Source organism: Plutella xylostella, chromosome 4 (genome assembly GCF_932276165.1).
Source record: "Plutella xylostella chromosome 4, ilPluXylo3.1, whole genome shotgun sequence".
NCBI classification, from domain to species: Eukaryota; Metazoa; Arthropoda; class Insecta; order Lepidoptera; family Plutellidae; genus Plutella; species Plutella xylostella.
In genome coordinates, this window is record NC_063984.1 from 5780665 (window position 1) to 5795922 (window position 15258).

Genomic DNA, 15258 nt, shown 5'->3' on the forward strand with positions numbered 1-15258 from the left:
GTATGGGTATCGTATTATACAAATTAAACAAAAAATGTTAAGATAAAAATTTATTTATTTAAATCAATACTTTGTATTGCCCCCTCTTGCCCTAATTACAGCCTGCAGCCTGTTTCTCATAGACCTTATCAACTTTTTGACAGTTTCCTGAGGAATGCCGTCCCACTCCTCTAATAAAGCTGTCTTCAGCTCGTCCACGCTTTCAATGAGGACTGCAGTTTGCACGGTCATGTGCAGACTTCCAGCTATTCTGGCTCCCTTGAGGATCTTGCTGGGGGCATACTTCAGGCGGCAGGCCATCAGACCGGGCATCTCCTTCTCTGCCAGCATGATCTCCTTGCGACCAAGCTCGGCTAACTTCTCATTGGCTGAAATAAATTTTGTGGGTCTTCAGGTATTTTGGCTCAATGATTTAAAAGGATTATTATGTTTGCTGTTTACTTGTTATTTTCTTAACCTTGTAATTCCTATTAAGAATTTGGTGGCTGTTAGCTGTTGGTTAATATGGTAAGAGAATGCTACTGATATTTTTGTGATCATAGGATGAAGCTTTCACAAACTAATTGGTACATAGCTTAACTGTATTACCAGAAAAGCATATTCGGTATGGTATTTGTTAATGATTTATGTTTTAAAATTAAAACTTTGTTTTAAAACAAATATGACAAAACCTCATGATCTTACTCTCTCAAACACACAAACACTTTTTATACAGTCTATATGGAGGTAGGTACATAGACTTCAGACAATGTCCTACATAACCAAGTAAACCCAGAAGTATGCTCTTCTGAATCTATCAATATTCTCTTAGTCTGGAATTCTCTACAATTTTGTATTGAAAATAAATTCAATGTATTATGGTGCAATACTTTGTTTATAGCTTTAGCAGCCTTTTTTTATCTAGACTCTTAGGAAGAAGGACGGGGATCTATGATAGTACTGATGAATAGCTCTTTTTACTAGCGATCTAGACTAGGAAGTTTAAGTATTTATAAATAGTTCATCATATTGAAATTGGATCTAAGTAAGGTACATCTTTGTAATCATGATAAAAGATGGTCTTATCAATTTCACGACAGCTATAATACGACATAAATAATAATATAGTAAAGGATTGATTGACATCCACGAGTTTAAGATAAGAGTCATCTTGGAAGTCCTGAAATAAACTGATAGATGCTGTGAACGCATGGTAATTATAACCTATTCCTAATCAACAAATACAGCACTTAGCAGGACAAATTTTCCACTCATACAAAAGTAAATATATGTACAGCAAGAAATAAAGAAGAAACATAAATTAGACGACATTATAAAAGAGCATTACTTAAAAAATAAGGCAATAACACGAAATTCCGAATATCTTGATTACAACAGTAGTAAATAAATAACTTACCGATTTTGTAAGAGGGCTTCATTTTGGATATTGTTTTACTGGTATTGCAGTAATATAAACAGATTTATTGGCTTAATTTATTATTATTATTTTAGCCCACACTTGAAACCCGGTTGCCGCCCGCCACTGAATTTTACAGTTACAGAATGAGACACAGAATAAGAATCGGCTAGTTTTATTAACATTCTGTCAAATTTGACATAATGAACTTAATCTATGTGGTCGACAGCCATTATACACAGAAAATCATTTCCACAAAAGAATGTTAAAGGCGCCGACACACTAGCGGACGCGGCTGTCCGGGGGGGACTCTACACGTGTGACCCATGTAAAAACGGTCAAGCCAGAATCTACACTCCAGAAAACATAGTTTTAAGAAATCTTTGAATAGAATTGCAGTCTTTTTTCGAATCAAATGATTTTTCATTATTTTCTCGTTTATCTCGAAAACCGAAAAGAGATACCGAAAAACTAATGAAAATTTGGTACCCCCTACGAGGAAACACCCCCGCAATAGGGGATTCTCTACACGTGTGACCCATGTAAAAACGGTCAAGTCAGAATCTACACTCCAGAAAAGATGATGATGAAAAATGATTATGAGATTGATGTAGAGCAGAACCTTACTAATAAAGAACTAATGTAGAGCCTTCTAATGTAGAACCTTACTAATAAAGAAGTAATGTAGAGCAGAATCTACCTAACTAATAATTAGCCAATGTAGAGCAGTATCTAACTAATGTAGAGCAGAACCTAAACAATGTAGAGCGTTATCTAACTAATAAAGAACTAATGTAGAGTAGAATCTAACTAATGTAGAGCAGAACCTAATTAATGTATCTTACACGGTTCTACCTTTTTTGGCCTAAGATTTATTTGCCTAATCTCGTATTGCATAGTAACGTTTGGTCAAAGTCTCGTTTCGCCGAAAATCGTGTGGCAAAAATCTCGATTAGTAAAAAGTTATTTCGCAGAATCGCGTATTTGTACGATTCTACTCTACATTAGTTCTTTATTAGTTAGATAACGCTCTACATTGTTTAGGTTCTGCTCTACATTAGTTAGATACTGCTCTACATTGGCTAATTATTAGTTAGGTAGATTCTGCTCTACATTACTTCTTTATTAGTAAGGTTCTACATTAGAAGGCTCTACATTAGTTCTTTATTAGTAAGGTTCTGCTCTACATCAATCTCATAATCATTTTTCATCATCATCTTTTCTGGAGTGTAGATTCTGACTTGACCGTTTTTACATGGGTCACACGTGTAGAGAATCCCCTATTGCGGGGGTGTTTCCTCGTAGGGGGTACCAAATTTTCATTAGTTTTTCGGTATCTCTTTTCGGTTTTCGAGATAAACGAGAAAATAATGAAAAATCATTTGATTCGAAAAAAGACTGCAATTCTATTCAAAGATTTCTTAAAACTATGTTTTCTGGAGTGTAGATTCTGGCTTGACCGTTTTTACATGGGTCACACGTGTAGAGTCCCCCCCGGACAGCCGCGTCCGCTAGTGTGTCGGCGCCTTTAACATTCTTTTGTGGAAATGATTTTCTGTGTATAATGGCTGTCGACCACATAGATTAAGTTCATTATGTCAAATTTGACAGAATGTTAATAAAACTAGCCGATTCTTATTCTGTGTCTCATTCTGTAACTGTAAAATTCAGTGGCGGGCGGCAACCGGGTTTCAAGTGTGGGCTAAAATAATAATAATAAATTAAGCCAATAAATCTGTTTATATTACTGCAATACCAGTAAAACAATATCCAAAATGAAGCCCTCTTACAAAATCGGTAAGTTATTTATTTACTACTGTTGTAATCAAGATATTCGGAATTTCGTGTTATTGCCTTATTTTTTAAGTAATGCTCTTTTATAATGTCGTCTAATTTATGTTTCTTCTTTATTTCTTGCTGTACATATATTTACTTTTGTATGAGTGGAAAATTTGTCCTGCTAAGTGCTGTATTTGTTGATTAGGAATAGGTTATAATTACCATGCGTTCACAGCATCTATCAGTTTATTTCAGGACTTCCAAGATGACTCTTATCTTAAACTCGTGGATGTCAATCAATCCTTTACTATATTATTATTTATGTCGTATTATAGCTGTCGTGAAATTGATAAGACCATCTTTTATCATGATTACAAAGATGTACCTTACTTAGATCCAATTTCAATATGATGAACTATTTATAAATACTTAAACTTCCTAGTCTAGATCGCTAGTAAAAAGAGCTATTCATCAGTACTATCATAGATCCCCGTCCTTCTTCCTAAGAGTCTAGATAAAAAAAGGCTGCTAAAGCTATAAACAAAGTATTGCACCATAATACATTGAATTTATTTTCAATACAAAATTGTAGAGAATTCCAGACTAAGAGAATATTGATAGATTCAGAAGAGCATACTTCTGGGTTTACTTGGTTATGTAGGACATTGTCTGAAGTCTATGTACCTACCTCCATATAGACTGTATAAAAAGTGTTTGTGTGTTTGAGAGAGTAAGATCATGAGGTTTTGTCATATTTGTTTTAAAACAAAGTTTTAATTTTAAAACATAAATCATTAACAAATACCATACCGAATATGCTTTTCTGGTAATACAGTTAAGCTATGTACCAATTAGTTTGTGAAAGCTTCATCCTATGATCACAAAAATATCAGTAGCATTCTCTTACCATATTAACCAACAGCTAACAGCCACCAAATTCTTAATAGGAATTACAAGGTTAAGAAAATAACAAGTAAACAGCAAACATAATAATCCTTTTAAATCATTGAGCCAAAATACCTGAAGACCCACAAAATTTATTTCAGCCAATGAGAAGTTAGCCGAGCTTGGTCGCAAGGAGATCATGCTGGCAGAGAAGGAGATGCCCGGTCTGATGGCCTGCCGCCTGAAGTATGCCCCCAGCAAGATCCTCAAGGGAGCCAGAATAGCTGGAAGTCTGCACATGACCGTGCAAACTGCAGTCCTCATTGAAACTCTTATTGAGCTGGGAGCTGAAGTAAGTATACTGCCATACTTAGCACCTTTTTGGACAGTTAACCACCTCAATTTCAAGTTATATGATTATGTAATAGTAAAAAAAATATAACCCAAATTATAGTAACTCTTTGGGTATGAATATAAATGTTAAAGGAATTGGAATTCATAATAATATACAACATGTATTCCTACAATAAGTTATCTTCATCAGCAGGTTAATTACATCTATATCAGAGATAATACATACTAGACAGTCTCAAATTAACTCTAGGGGTTTTAAATAGTTTAAAAGTCCTGATACTGTTTAATTTGGTTTGTTGTGATATGATGCAATACCTACTACTCTTAATCATTTTTATTATTCTTAATAACATGTTTTTGTTATATAATGGATATGATGACAAACAATTTATTATTTTAGTATTGATTGCACCACTATGATTTTATAATGAGTTCACCTTTGATCTCCCTTTGGTATGATAAAATGTTTGGTACAGATACATTGAACATTACTCATTCTTATGTTAATATTTTTCTCTGTTTAGCTCACACTGACGAACATCTGTTATCTATTGTGTAATCTAGATAACTAGTTACAATATGTAGGTATACTAGAGAGTTGCTCATTTGTGCTAATAAAGGATGACAAGGCTTTCTAACTCTAACCTTTGATAAATATAAACCATAATCATCTGTTCATAATCATTAAGTTGAACTTAGGTGGTTAGTATTTAGTTACATAGAATCCAACTATTTAAATATTACATCTATACACTACACTAATACTAAGAGGAAATGCCTACCAGTCCCTGAAATTCGAATGTGAATTTAATTTTATTTCGTGAATTTACTTTGAGTGTGAATGTGTGTGTGGTGTGGTGTAGAATGGTTCTACATCCTTTTGTTATCAGTTACTATTTATCATAGAATTCCTGTAGGACGCCGCCGCCGTGACGGGGCAATACGAAGCTCGCGCAAAATAGACTACATTCATGTTAATGCTTTGACTTGGTATTATAGTTACTAAAATAGTAATTATTAAATTGAATGTATACTTATAAGTAGTAACACTTGAAATATCCTGTTCCAGGTGCAATGGTCCAGCAGCAACATCTACAGCACGCAGGACGAGGCGGCCGCCGCGCTCGTGGCCGTCGGCATCCCCATCTACGCCTGGAAGGGGGAGACTGAAGACGAGTACACCTGGTGCATCGAACAGACTATCGTCTTCCCCGATGGAAAGGTATATCTTGCAATTATATCCTTTTGTTTTATGATCAATAAAATTAGGCAAATAAATATACTTATAATTTTGAAAATTACATTCACTTTGAAATTTCAATTTTCAGCCATTGAACATGATCTTGGATGATGGAGGTGATCTTACAAACTTGGTTCACAAGAAATACCCTCAATACTTGGAAGGCATCAAAGGAATCTCTGAAGAAACCACCACTGGTGTCCACAATTTATACAAAATGTTCCGTGAGGGTACTCTGAAAGTACCTGCAATCAATGTCAATGACTCAGTGACAAAGAGCAAGTTCGACAATTTGTATGGTTGCAGGGAGTCCCTGTTAGATGGAATCAAAAGGGCCACTGACATTATGGTAGCTGGGAAAGTTTGTGTTGTAGCTGGATACGGAGATGTTGGCAAGGGCTGTGCTCAAGCATTCAAGGGATTTGGAGGAAGAGTTATTGTTACTGAAATCGACCCTATCAATGCCCTGCAAGCAGCCATGGAGGGATTCCAGGTTACAACAATGGAAGAGGCTGCTGATGTCGGACAGATCTTTGTTACCACCACCGGAAACTTGGATATCATCACTAAGGACCATTTCTTGAGGATGAGAGATGACGTCATTGTATGCAATATTGGTCACTTTGATTGTGAAGTTGATGTAGCTTGGCTAGAAAACAATGCTAAGAAAGTGAACATCAAGCCTCAAGTTGACAGATATGAACTGGAGAATGGCAACCACATTATTGTTCTTGCAGCTGGTCGCCTTGTCAACTTAGGATGTGCCACTGGCCATTCATCCTTTGTGATGTCTAACTCATTCACCAACCAAGTCTTAGCCCAGATTGAACTGTGGACCAAAGCTGAAACCTACCCTGTTGGAGTTCACACTTTACCGAAAAAGTTAGATGAGGAAGTTGCAGCTCTACATTTGGACCACCTTGGAGTGAAACTTACAAAACTGACCGAGAAACAAGCCAAATACATCGGAGTTCCTCAGGAGGGACCCTACAAACCAGCCCATTACAGATACTAAGACAGTCATATATTTTAAGCAGAAATTACACTTAACCAATGTAAGGTATACAAAATCTTTTTTGGTATAAGTAGGCCGTTATTGGCTTTACTCTTGTACTTACCATTACTATCAATATCAATTTACTTCGAGTTTCTCAGCTAAACTGAATATTTGATGTGTGAGATTGAATAAAATATTTTTGGAATACATACCAAACAGTATTTATTTTATGTTAACTAATATCATTATTACTAATTAGTACATGCTAGAAATTGTTTAAGATGCATAATATTTCAATAATTCTTCATCTTTAGGTTTTAGAATGCATTGATCCTTTAAATTGATAACCCATCCAGGTTCTAACCCATAAAATATTTGCCTTGGATCTTTTCTCTCACTCAGGACAGTGTACATGGGGTCATTTTCGATTTTAGGTAGTTCATAGCCATACTTTTGAGCCAACTTCAACCTTTCAAGTGAAATTTCCTCAGGATTGGCCAAATACCCTCTGGTGGCTGCACTTGAGTAGTATTCAATAGCATCTGGAGGTGGTATCATTCGTCGAGGAATAGCTTGGCCAGTTTCAAAAAACTTCTTAGGGTTTTTCAAGAGTAATAAACTATGTGGGTCATAGTAAGCTGTAGTTATCACTCCACCATTCTTCTCAATTGCAGCTATAACTTGTTCACTCGCCCACTGAACTTCAATGTTTATTTTTGATTTGAAATTGTCAACTCCTTCATCAGTTAGGTTGACACCAAAATGTTTTTGGTCAGGGAAGATATTGTACAACCCAGACCTCATCAAAGTGGCCACATCCACAGGTTTTGAGATGTCAATACGATCTGTATCTATAAATTTCTGCAGTTCACTCAGGGATAAAGGTGGATATTGCCTTTTGAGACTGAAAAAGATTTTAAAATGAAATTTAATACTTATTGATGAGCATTGACTTATATATTTTATGTACATTACTAGCATAAGGACAGAAAGAAAGTGGCACCCTCTGCTGGCCCTGAAATCTCATATATCTGTCATAATTGGTTTAAATTAGGGCCAGGGCAGGTGAACTTTTCTTACGCAAAATGTTCTGACTAGCACATTTTTCCTTTTGAAATCATTGTGATTGCATGATGGTAGGTAGTATTGGATACCTTATTTATGAAATACTTCGCACAGTACAAGTGCCATACAAAAAAAGAATAGTAATAGTAATACTTACTGGTGGCCTCTGTAGTAATGTTCTTGTGGAACTCTGAGGTAAAATGGATTGTTTCCAGTCTCATAGCCCAGCCTCATATAGTTTTGTCTCTGGCCTGAGCCCTTGTTTCCGCAACCATGTTTGTCACCGCCGTGTTGTGCACGCCCACGTTTTTGCTGAAAACAATTTCATGTGTTTATGAAAAATGCACATAAATATTTGAAAAAATTTGAGTATCGGTTGACTTATGATGGGTATGGTATAAAGTTAATGTGAGAACTAAGCACATATCTAATTACAATCTCTAGCATTGTGGTAAGTATTTCAAGGGAGTGATGACGCCTCTATGCATAAACATTGCATGAATTTATAACTCTACAGGTACTTACAGTTCGCTTAGAACCTGGGTTATCACGAATGTTGGCCAGTGAAATTCTGGGTAAAGATCTAAGCATACCCAAAGATTTTTCAACTATTTGTCGAGAACCCATTTTCAAATCGTAGTAACCTAATGGCCCCAAAACATTAAAAATACACTGTTTTGTATATCTACAAATTATTTTATTTTACAGGCATTTGTAATATTTTGATATTTTAGGTTAGAATTTAGTTTTAATCCATAGACCAATATTTCGATTACATTTGACAGCTCGGAGCTCGGTGATCAACAGAATAAGAATTAAGAAATACTAACTACAAAAAATTAAATGGCACTTTTACTTTGAAAATAATATACCTAAAAATATGTAGAATGAGAGTTGCATGGAGTTGGTGTCGCAAGTTTGAGGCAAGGCCATGCTAGGAATAGGAGGCATTGGATCATTAATAAAGGGGTAAAATTCTTATTCCAAGCCATCCACACAGACAACAGACACAGAACACCTTTCTTGTGTGTGTCACGTTCACAGTAGCTGTCACCTGTCAATAAATCAATAACAACAAGTTGTCACTTGTCATTGTCAGTCAGCCAACCAAATATTCTTCTACTTTTATTGTGATTTTTAATCGTGATTCCTTTAAATTTCCTATAATTCCATCTTCAGTGTGTACTATGGAGTCTGTTTATACTACCAATCCTATACGGAAGAAGATTAACAAAATATTTGATAGTCATATCATTACAGACAATAGCGAAGCTCTCAATACCTTGTCTGGACTTTGTTTGAAAAAATCCAATAATACCAAAAGAGTATTAATAAATGAAATTGAAAAAAGGGATATGCTTGTAAATAAAGCCGTTCTTACAGAATACAATAAAGTAAAAGAAAAACTGAATATACTATTGAATACCATATCTTCTCTTGATGAATCTGTTAAAGATATGTCTAGCAGATTGAATGATTCTAAAACAAAAACTCACCACCTCATCTCTCAAACTACGCGGCTTAAAGATGATAGCAAGAAAACAGAAAAGAAAATATTTTGGGTGAATACATTTGTAAATAATTTCCAGTTGTCCCCTGAACAAGCTGAATATCTTTATAATGTGTCCATCAAAACACCTCTAACATCTGACTTCCTAGTGACGCTTTCTCATATTGAAGGTTTGTATGACAAGAGTAAAATGCTTGTTAAATATTGGTATCAGACTTCAGCATTTGATATCATGGAAATTATTGGGCTGCAACAAGAAGTTGCCATGGAAAAACTATATCATTGGACCATTGGTGCATGTCGAGGCATTGACTCCCCAAATAATGCTTTAGTACCAAAAGCAATAGCAAAGTTTCAAAATCGCCAAGTGCTGTTTTCAAACATTGTGGATGAATTTGCCACAGCAAGAAAGACAATGATTGTGCAATTGTTTATTGATGCTCTCACTAAAGGAAAAGATGGAGGCTCAAAACCTATTGAATTCTATGCAAATGACCCAAAACGCTACATAGGAGATATACTGACCTGGGTTTATCAGATCATTCCAGTTGAGAAAGAAAATCTTTCTATTCTTTTTAAACACTGTGAAATGCAAAATAAAAATCAACAAATAATAGAAGTGCTCACAAACATCATGGAAGCCATCTGCCCTCTGCTGAAGGTGAGAGCTGAACTCATCCTTAAACCAGATAAAGATCCACTGGTGCTGTGGTCCATCACCAATTTGTTTATCTATTATAAAGATACTATAAAAGCAACTGTTCCTAAAGGTCATTTAGATGAAACTTTAGAAGACCTTGTTAAAAAAAGTGAAGATGTGTTTATTGTTGCATTAGATAGTAAAATTGAAAAAGAATTAAGCCAAGGTGTCAAAGCTCCTCCATCAGACTTAAGTCCATCAAGTGTAGTGACTGATTTGGTAAGTTTCCTAAGAGATTTGTTGGCAGTTATGAATGTTTCTAACAACATAAATACAGCTGATAAGAAAATTATCATCACCCACATGTTGGACCCACTCTTGCAAGCCATCAACGAAACTGCCTGCCATCTGAGCTCTACTGATATGTCAGTTTACATGTTAAATTGTATCTATCACATTCAATGCACTTTATCTCTGTACACAATAATGGATGAATACAATGAGAGGCTACAAGCACAGTCTGAAGCACAAATTGATACTTTGACGTCTGAACAAGCCAGCTATCTAGTGGCCAATTTAAATCTTGGGCCTATCTACACCATTTTACAAGAAAAAGTGAATGGACCCCTCTCAGCTATTCCTGGCATGGATAGTAATACTTTAAAGGTGTTCTTAAATAAGTTTGACATGTTCTTGGTCTCTCCAGACTTATACACCTTACAGCAACTAAATCTGCTGTTAAGTCACAAACATCAATCATTTATTACGAAGAGATCTTTTGAAGTTATACTTGCAATTTATGAACAACTATACACAGCAGTTCAAAATTCAGCAAACGGCTACAATGAACCTCAATTGATTGTGAGACGCACTCCTGAAGAGGTTAAGAATTTACTGATACAAAAGTAGAAATTAAATAGGACAGGTACAGTCAGCAAATATGTATTACCAGCTAAGGGTGGGTTGCACCATTTAACAATTACACACGTCAAATCGTCCGTCAAAGCATTAATTATGCTTTCATCACCGATTCTTAGACGGACGATTTGACATTTGTAATAGTTAAAGTTAAATGGTGCAACCCACCCTAAGTGCCAATTTCTCCATTCTCGGTTAGAGCATAAGTGAGTAGTGGTTAACTTTTCACACATCTTTAATGAATTTTATACGGAGATGACGTTTAATTTATATGTATATCAATCCCTGTCAGTTAGATAACCGACAATGGAGAAATTGGCACTTAGTGAGCTAAGTATCTAAATGTCAAGCATGTAAAATACTAGTATAATATTGATAGATATTCTACATATATCTACTCTAATTGGATTCGTCTACGTCTATAGGTATTACACCTAGCTATGGAACTGCTTGCTTCGGGGCTGAGTCATTACCTTTTTTGTTGACTGTGCCTATATACTAACTAGATAGATAGTCCGGTAAAGTTTAATTATATTATAATTATCATTATTACTGTATTAATAAAATAAATGTATAATCATCAAAACATTTTTGTTTAATTTACAAATAGGTAATCCTTCTGGCACCACACTTGACTATTTTGGCAAATACGAATAACCAAGTGGGGTGGTAGTGGTAGTCCACAGACCAACTACGTGTCCAGACATGACTGACCGTATCATATCATAACGGCGCGGCGTATCGAGATCGCGTATCATTAACCGTCCACATTATGCGATCATGATACGTGTCGACGTTACGCGGTGATCGGATCGGGTAAACTTGAGCTTGAAAAAAAAAAGCGAAACAAGAGTTGTTGTCATACATGCGGCACACGAAATCGGTACCTACAAGCATAGAATAACAAGTACAGTCTACGCATAGGGCATAGGATAGGCAAGGCGAGCAAGGTCGTGCGGTTGAATCGTGATCATGCCGCAAAGGTCCAACTATATTATTAATAAAATTTATTATACCATGGGCCCAACCAAAGAGTGCCCAACGGAACGGCCCAAGCATCAATGACAGCTGTCAAAATGACAAGGCATAAGGCAAGGAAAGTTTTGTATACGCAATGTTGATTTTGAATTTCTTTTTTATTTAAATCAATGTTATCAAATAAAGTAGTACATTTATTGAAATCTATAAGGTCTCCTGTGTTAAATAGCATCATGGCAAAAAGTTCATTTGAGTATGTGAAGAATTTTGAGTTGGACGATAAATTAATCCCAAATACATGGATTGTTGTTAGGTTAGATGGCAAGTGTTTTCATAAATTTTCAGATGACCACAGTTTTGCGAAACCGAATGACTTACGTGGATTAAAATTAATGAATTTTGCTGCTTATTCGGTGATGAAGGACATAAATGATGTTTTGATGGCTTTTGGTCAAAGTGATGAATATTCTTTTGTGTTTAAAAAAAACACAAATCTATACAAACGTAGAGCATCAAAATTACTAACGACGTTGAATAGTAAATTTTCTGCCTCATATGTATATTATTGGAATAAGTACTTCACTGATGAAAAGCTACAGTATCCACCAACATTTGACGGACGAGTTATAATGTATCCTTCTGATCAGAATCTAATTGACTACATGAAATGGAGGCAGGCAGATGTTCACATAAACAACCTATACAACACCACTTTCTGGAACCTGGTGCTAAAAGGAAACTTAAGTCCTATGGAGGTTAGTATGCTGTGCACAAAAGGAGCCTCTTCAGGTGCTTCACCTGTTCCTATCACACATTTGGTGCACACTGGGCATTAAATGTTTGACACTAATCTGACTGACCCATCCTGACAGGCGACAGACCCTATTGTGGCTCTTGATTTTCTCACCAACCTGAAAATTATAGAGGTATCTTTTTATATTTTTAAGTAGAAAATCAGATTACTACATACATATAAGAATAATACTCCATGCTTCTACATTATATCTGCTTGTCACAATTATTTAATTTTGCAGGCTGAAAAACGATTATGTGGAACAGTCTCAGCAGACAAGAATGAAATCTTGTACAGTGAGTTCAAAATCAACTATAACAATGAACCAGAAATATTCAGGCGAGGGACTTTGTTGCTTAGAAAGGTGTTGCAAATGGATTCTCAAGAAACTGCCAGCATCATTACAGATGTACATGATGATATGCTAAAGGATAAGTTTTGGAAAAATAATTCTACTTTGTTGTTAGATAAGTCCAAGCCACTTGTGTTAGTGGAAGCTCCCACAACAGATATGGTTCAAGAACAATTAGCAGGCAGAAACAAGAAAAAAGAAGCTAACAGTCATATATTTATAAAACAAGCAATAAACCAAGAAAGTTAATGTAAATAATAAAAGTAAAACATAAGAATAATTCAACACGATATTTTATTTTTCTAATACAATTTACACAGTAGATAGAATGTTTATAATATGTAATAAAGATAACAATTATTAAAATGATAGAATAGTTTTACATACCTGAAATTTCATTCAATGTATGTCAACATCTAGGTACATGTGCACCACAATACAATACTAGAGTGAGTAATGTAACTTGGACAACAATACATTTATAGCAACGTTAATTTCGAAATAATACTGAAATCCATAAAAGGTATGTTTGTGCACAAGATAGATAAAATATTACGGAAACTATATCAATCTGTATGTACAATCACAAATAGTTACTTGATTCTACTTTATTTAGTCAGCAAAATAAAAATATGGACTAAAGCTTATTTTGTAAATTTTATACTTTTCATATAGATTGTACACATATTTAATATAATATTGATACAGGAAACAACCATGGTTAACATTCATAGTTGCTCATCTAGATGAATTTAAATTATAATTTACACCTCATTCTGATATCTCTTGAATGTTTCTTGAAACTGACATGCATAGTATTCATATTAAGGATCTTAGAATATGGGAATGTAGTTGTCAATTTTGGCGCGGTGCTTCTGAGAAACACACTCGCTGATCCACACGATGTTGCGGCACTCCTGCTCCTTCAGCTTGAGGTATGAGTAGAACACTCCAAAGTGGAATTGTTGCAGGAAAGCATGCACATTCAAGTTTACCTGTAACAAGCACATGAAAACATTGGAGAAGTGTCTAGATGTGAAATTTTGTACTCAGATTATTTTGAATTTAAAAACTTTAAACACCAAAATTATGTACATGGTCCCCATCACAGGCAGAAATATTAAAAAAAAATTACCTCATGTTCAAAGAACTTGTCTTCCAAAGTTTTGTCCCCAGCATTGGACCCTGCTCCTTCAAACAATGCAGAATATTCAGCGTAGTACTCGGCAACAGCCTTCACTTGCTCATAGTCATCAGCACGGGCCAGTGCAGCCAGACCATCAGGGTACAGCTTGCCACAACGAGGGTACAACTTCTGACGATCATCCTTGGACAATTCAGTGCCAAATGAATTGATGGTAATAATAATGGCACGGCGATCAGCTTCAAACTAAAATGTAAACAAATACATAAATTAGAATTCTGCCTATCTCATATCACAATATGTATAACAATACTAATAAATTAATATTTACAGCCAAAATTTCACACATCACATCAGCAGTAGACCCTCCAATTGTCTTGCAAAGATCGTAGAAGGCCTCCAAGTATGCCTTGTACAGGGTGTTACGGATGATCTCAATGTTCATCTCGTCGAGATCCTGCTCACTGATGCAGTCCACGAAGAACGGAGCCAGTGGAGTGTCCACCAACACAGCATTGTACAGCTCAGCAGGAGTTGCAGCAACATGAATAGCTTCCATCTGCTCAAATGATCCCAAAGGGTGACATTTCGGGATCAGTTCCGAAATTGGCCTTTGATGCAAAGTACCAGTGATCAACAAAATAATGTTGTCAATCATGTAGCTGTATGTAATGAAGTCCAGGAAAGTAGACATGGGCTCTACAGAGTGGTTCCTGAGGTGCTGAAACTCGATCACGAGCTTTTCACGCAGCTTATCATCAATAGTAGATACGGACAGGGGGCTGGGCTCGTTTGCCAAGAATGTTCCATAGTCTGTGCCTTGAAGGTGAAGTTTTAGATCTGCAAATTATAAAATTATACGATTGTTAGATCCTGTTGTACCATAAGACGTGTCCGTTGATTGAAGTCACTGTAGATTACAGAAAAAGAAAATATAAGATGATTTTACCTTCCAATGTTTCGCACTGAACCAAGTTCAAGTAGTCCGACTGCCTCAGGATGCCACATTTGAAACCGCGGCACAAACCTTCCAAGTAGCCACCGTCGATGTTAAAAAGACACCCCTTCATTTTTATGATGGATTCCTGTCCGTTTTTATTATTTTTACGGAAACCCAGCTCCCAACGTAGAGGAAACAGACAGAAACAGAGATCAGTCGATCATTCATTGATCATATGATTAGACCATAGACAAAATGTTGTCATAG

General features: G+C 35.7%; 5 protein-coding genes across 5 annotated transcripts; 3 read left to right on the plus strand and 2 right to left on the minus strand.

Moving 5' to 3' along the window:
• Positions 1 to 3105: 3105 nt before the first annotated feature.
• LOC105387322 (adenosylhomocysteinase) lies at positions 3106 to 6850 on the plus strand (the record flags this gene model as incomplete). Its single annotated transcript, NM_001305489.1, is given in 4 exon segments — positions 3106 to 3193; positions 4222 to 4412; positions 5484 to 5636; positions 5743 to 6850. Coding segments are annotated over 4 exon segments (1293 nt in total). The 5' UTR covers positions 3106 to 3171.
• Positions 6851 to 6856: 6 nt separating this feature from the next.
• Positions 6857 to 8499, minus strand: LOC105387323 (39S ribosomal protein L15, mitochondrial). Its single transcript, XM_011558031.3, has 3 exons — positions 8242 to 8499; positions 7874 to 8028; positions 6857 to 7555 (listed from the first exon to the last, which is right to left on the minus strand). Exons 1-3 carry the CDS (start codon positions 8341 to 8343, stop codon positions 6928 to 6930), a joined length of 885 nt encoding a protein of 294 aa, XP_011556333.3. The 5' UTR covers positions 8344 to 8499; the 3' UTR covers positions 6857 to 6927.
• A 291-nt stretch (positions 8500 to 8790) lies between these two features.
• Positions 8791 to 11370, plus strand: LOC105387321 (conserved oligomeric Golgi complex subunit 6). The gene has a single exon (XM_011558028.3). It carries the CDS (start codon positions 8904 to 8906, stop codon positions 10773 to 10775), a length of 1872 nt encoding a protein of 623 aa, XP_011556330.3. The 5' UTR covers positions 8791 to 8903; the 3' UTR covers positions 10776 to 11370.
• A 481-nt stretch (positions 11371 to 11851) lies between these two features.
• Positions 11852 to 13192, plus strand: LOC105387318 (probable tRNA(His) guanylyltransferase). The gene is made up of 2 exons (XM_011558026.3): positions 11852 to 12517; positions 12797 to 13192. Exons 1-2 carry the CDS (start codon positions 11933 to 11935, stop codon positions 13154 to 13156), a joined length of 945 nt encoding a protein of 314 aa, XP_011556328.3. The 5' UTR covers positions 11852 to 11932; the 3' UTR covers positions 13157 to 13192.
• On the minus strand, positions 13185 to 15249 carry LOC105387320 (V-type proton ATPase subunit d). The gene is made up of 4 exons (XM_011558027.3): positions 15001 to 15249; positions 14383 to 14891; positions 14043 to 14297; positions 13185 to 13902 (listed from the first exon to the last, which is right to left on the minus strand). Exons 1-4 carry the CDS (start codon positions 15119 to 15121, stop codon positions 13741 to 13743), a joined length of 1047 nt encoding a protein of 348 aa, XP_011556329.1. The 5' UTR covers positions 15122 to 15249; the 3' UTR covers positions 13185 to 13740.
• Between the last annotated feature and the right edge of the window lie 9 nt (positions 15250 to 15258).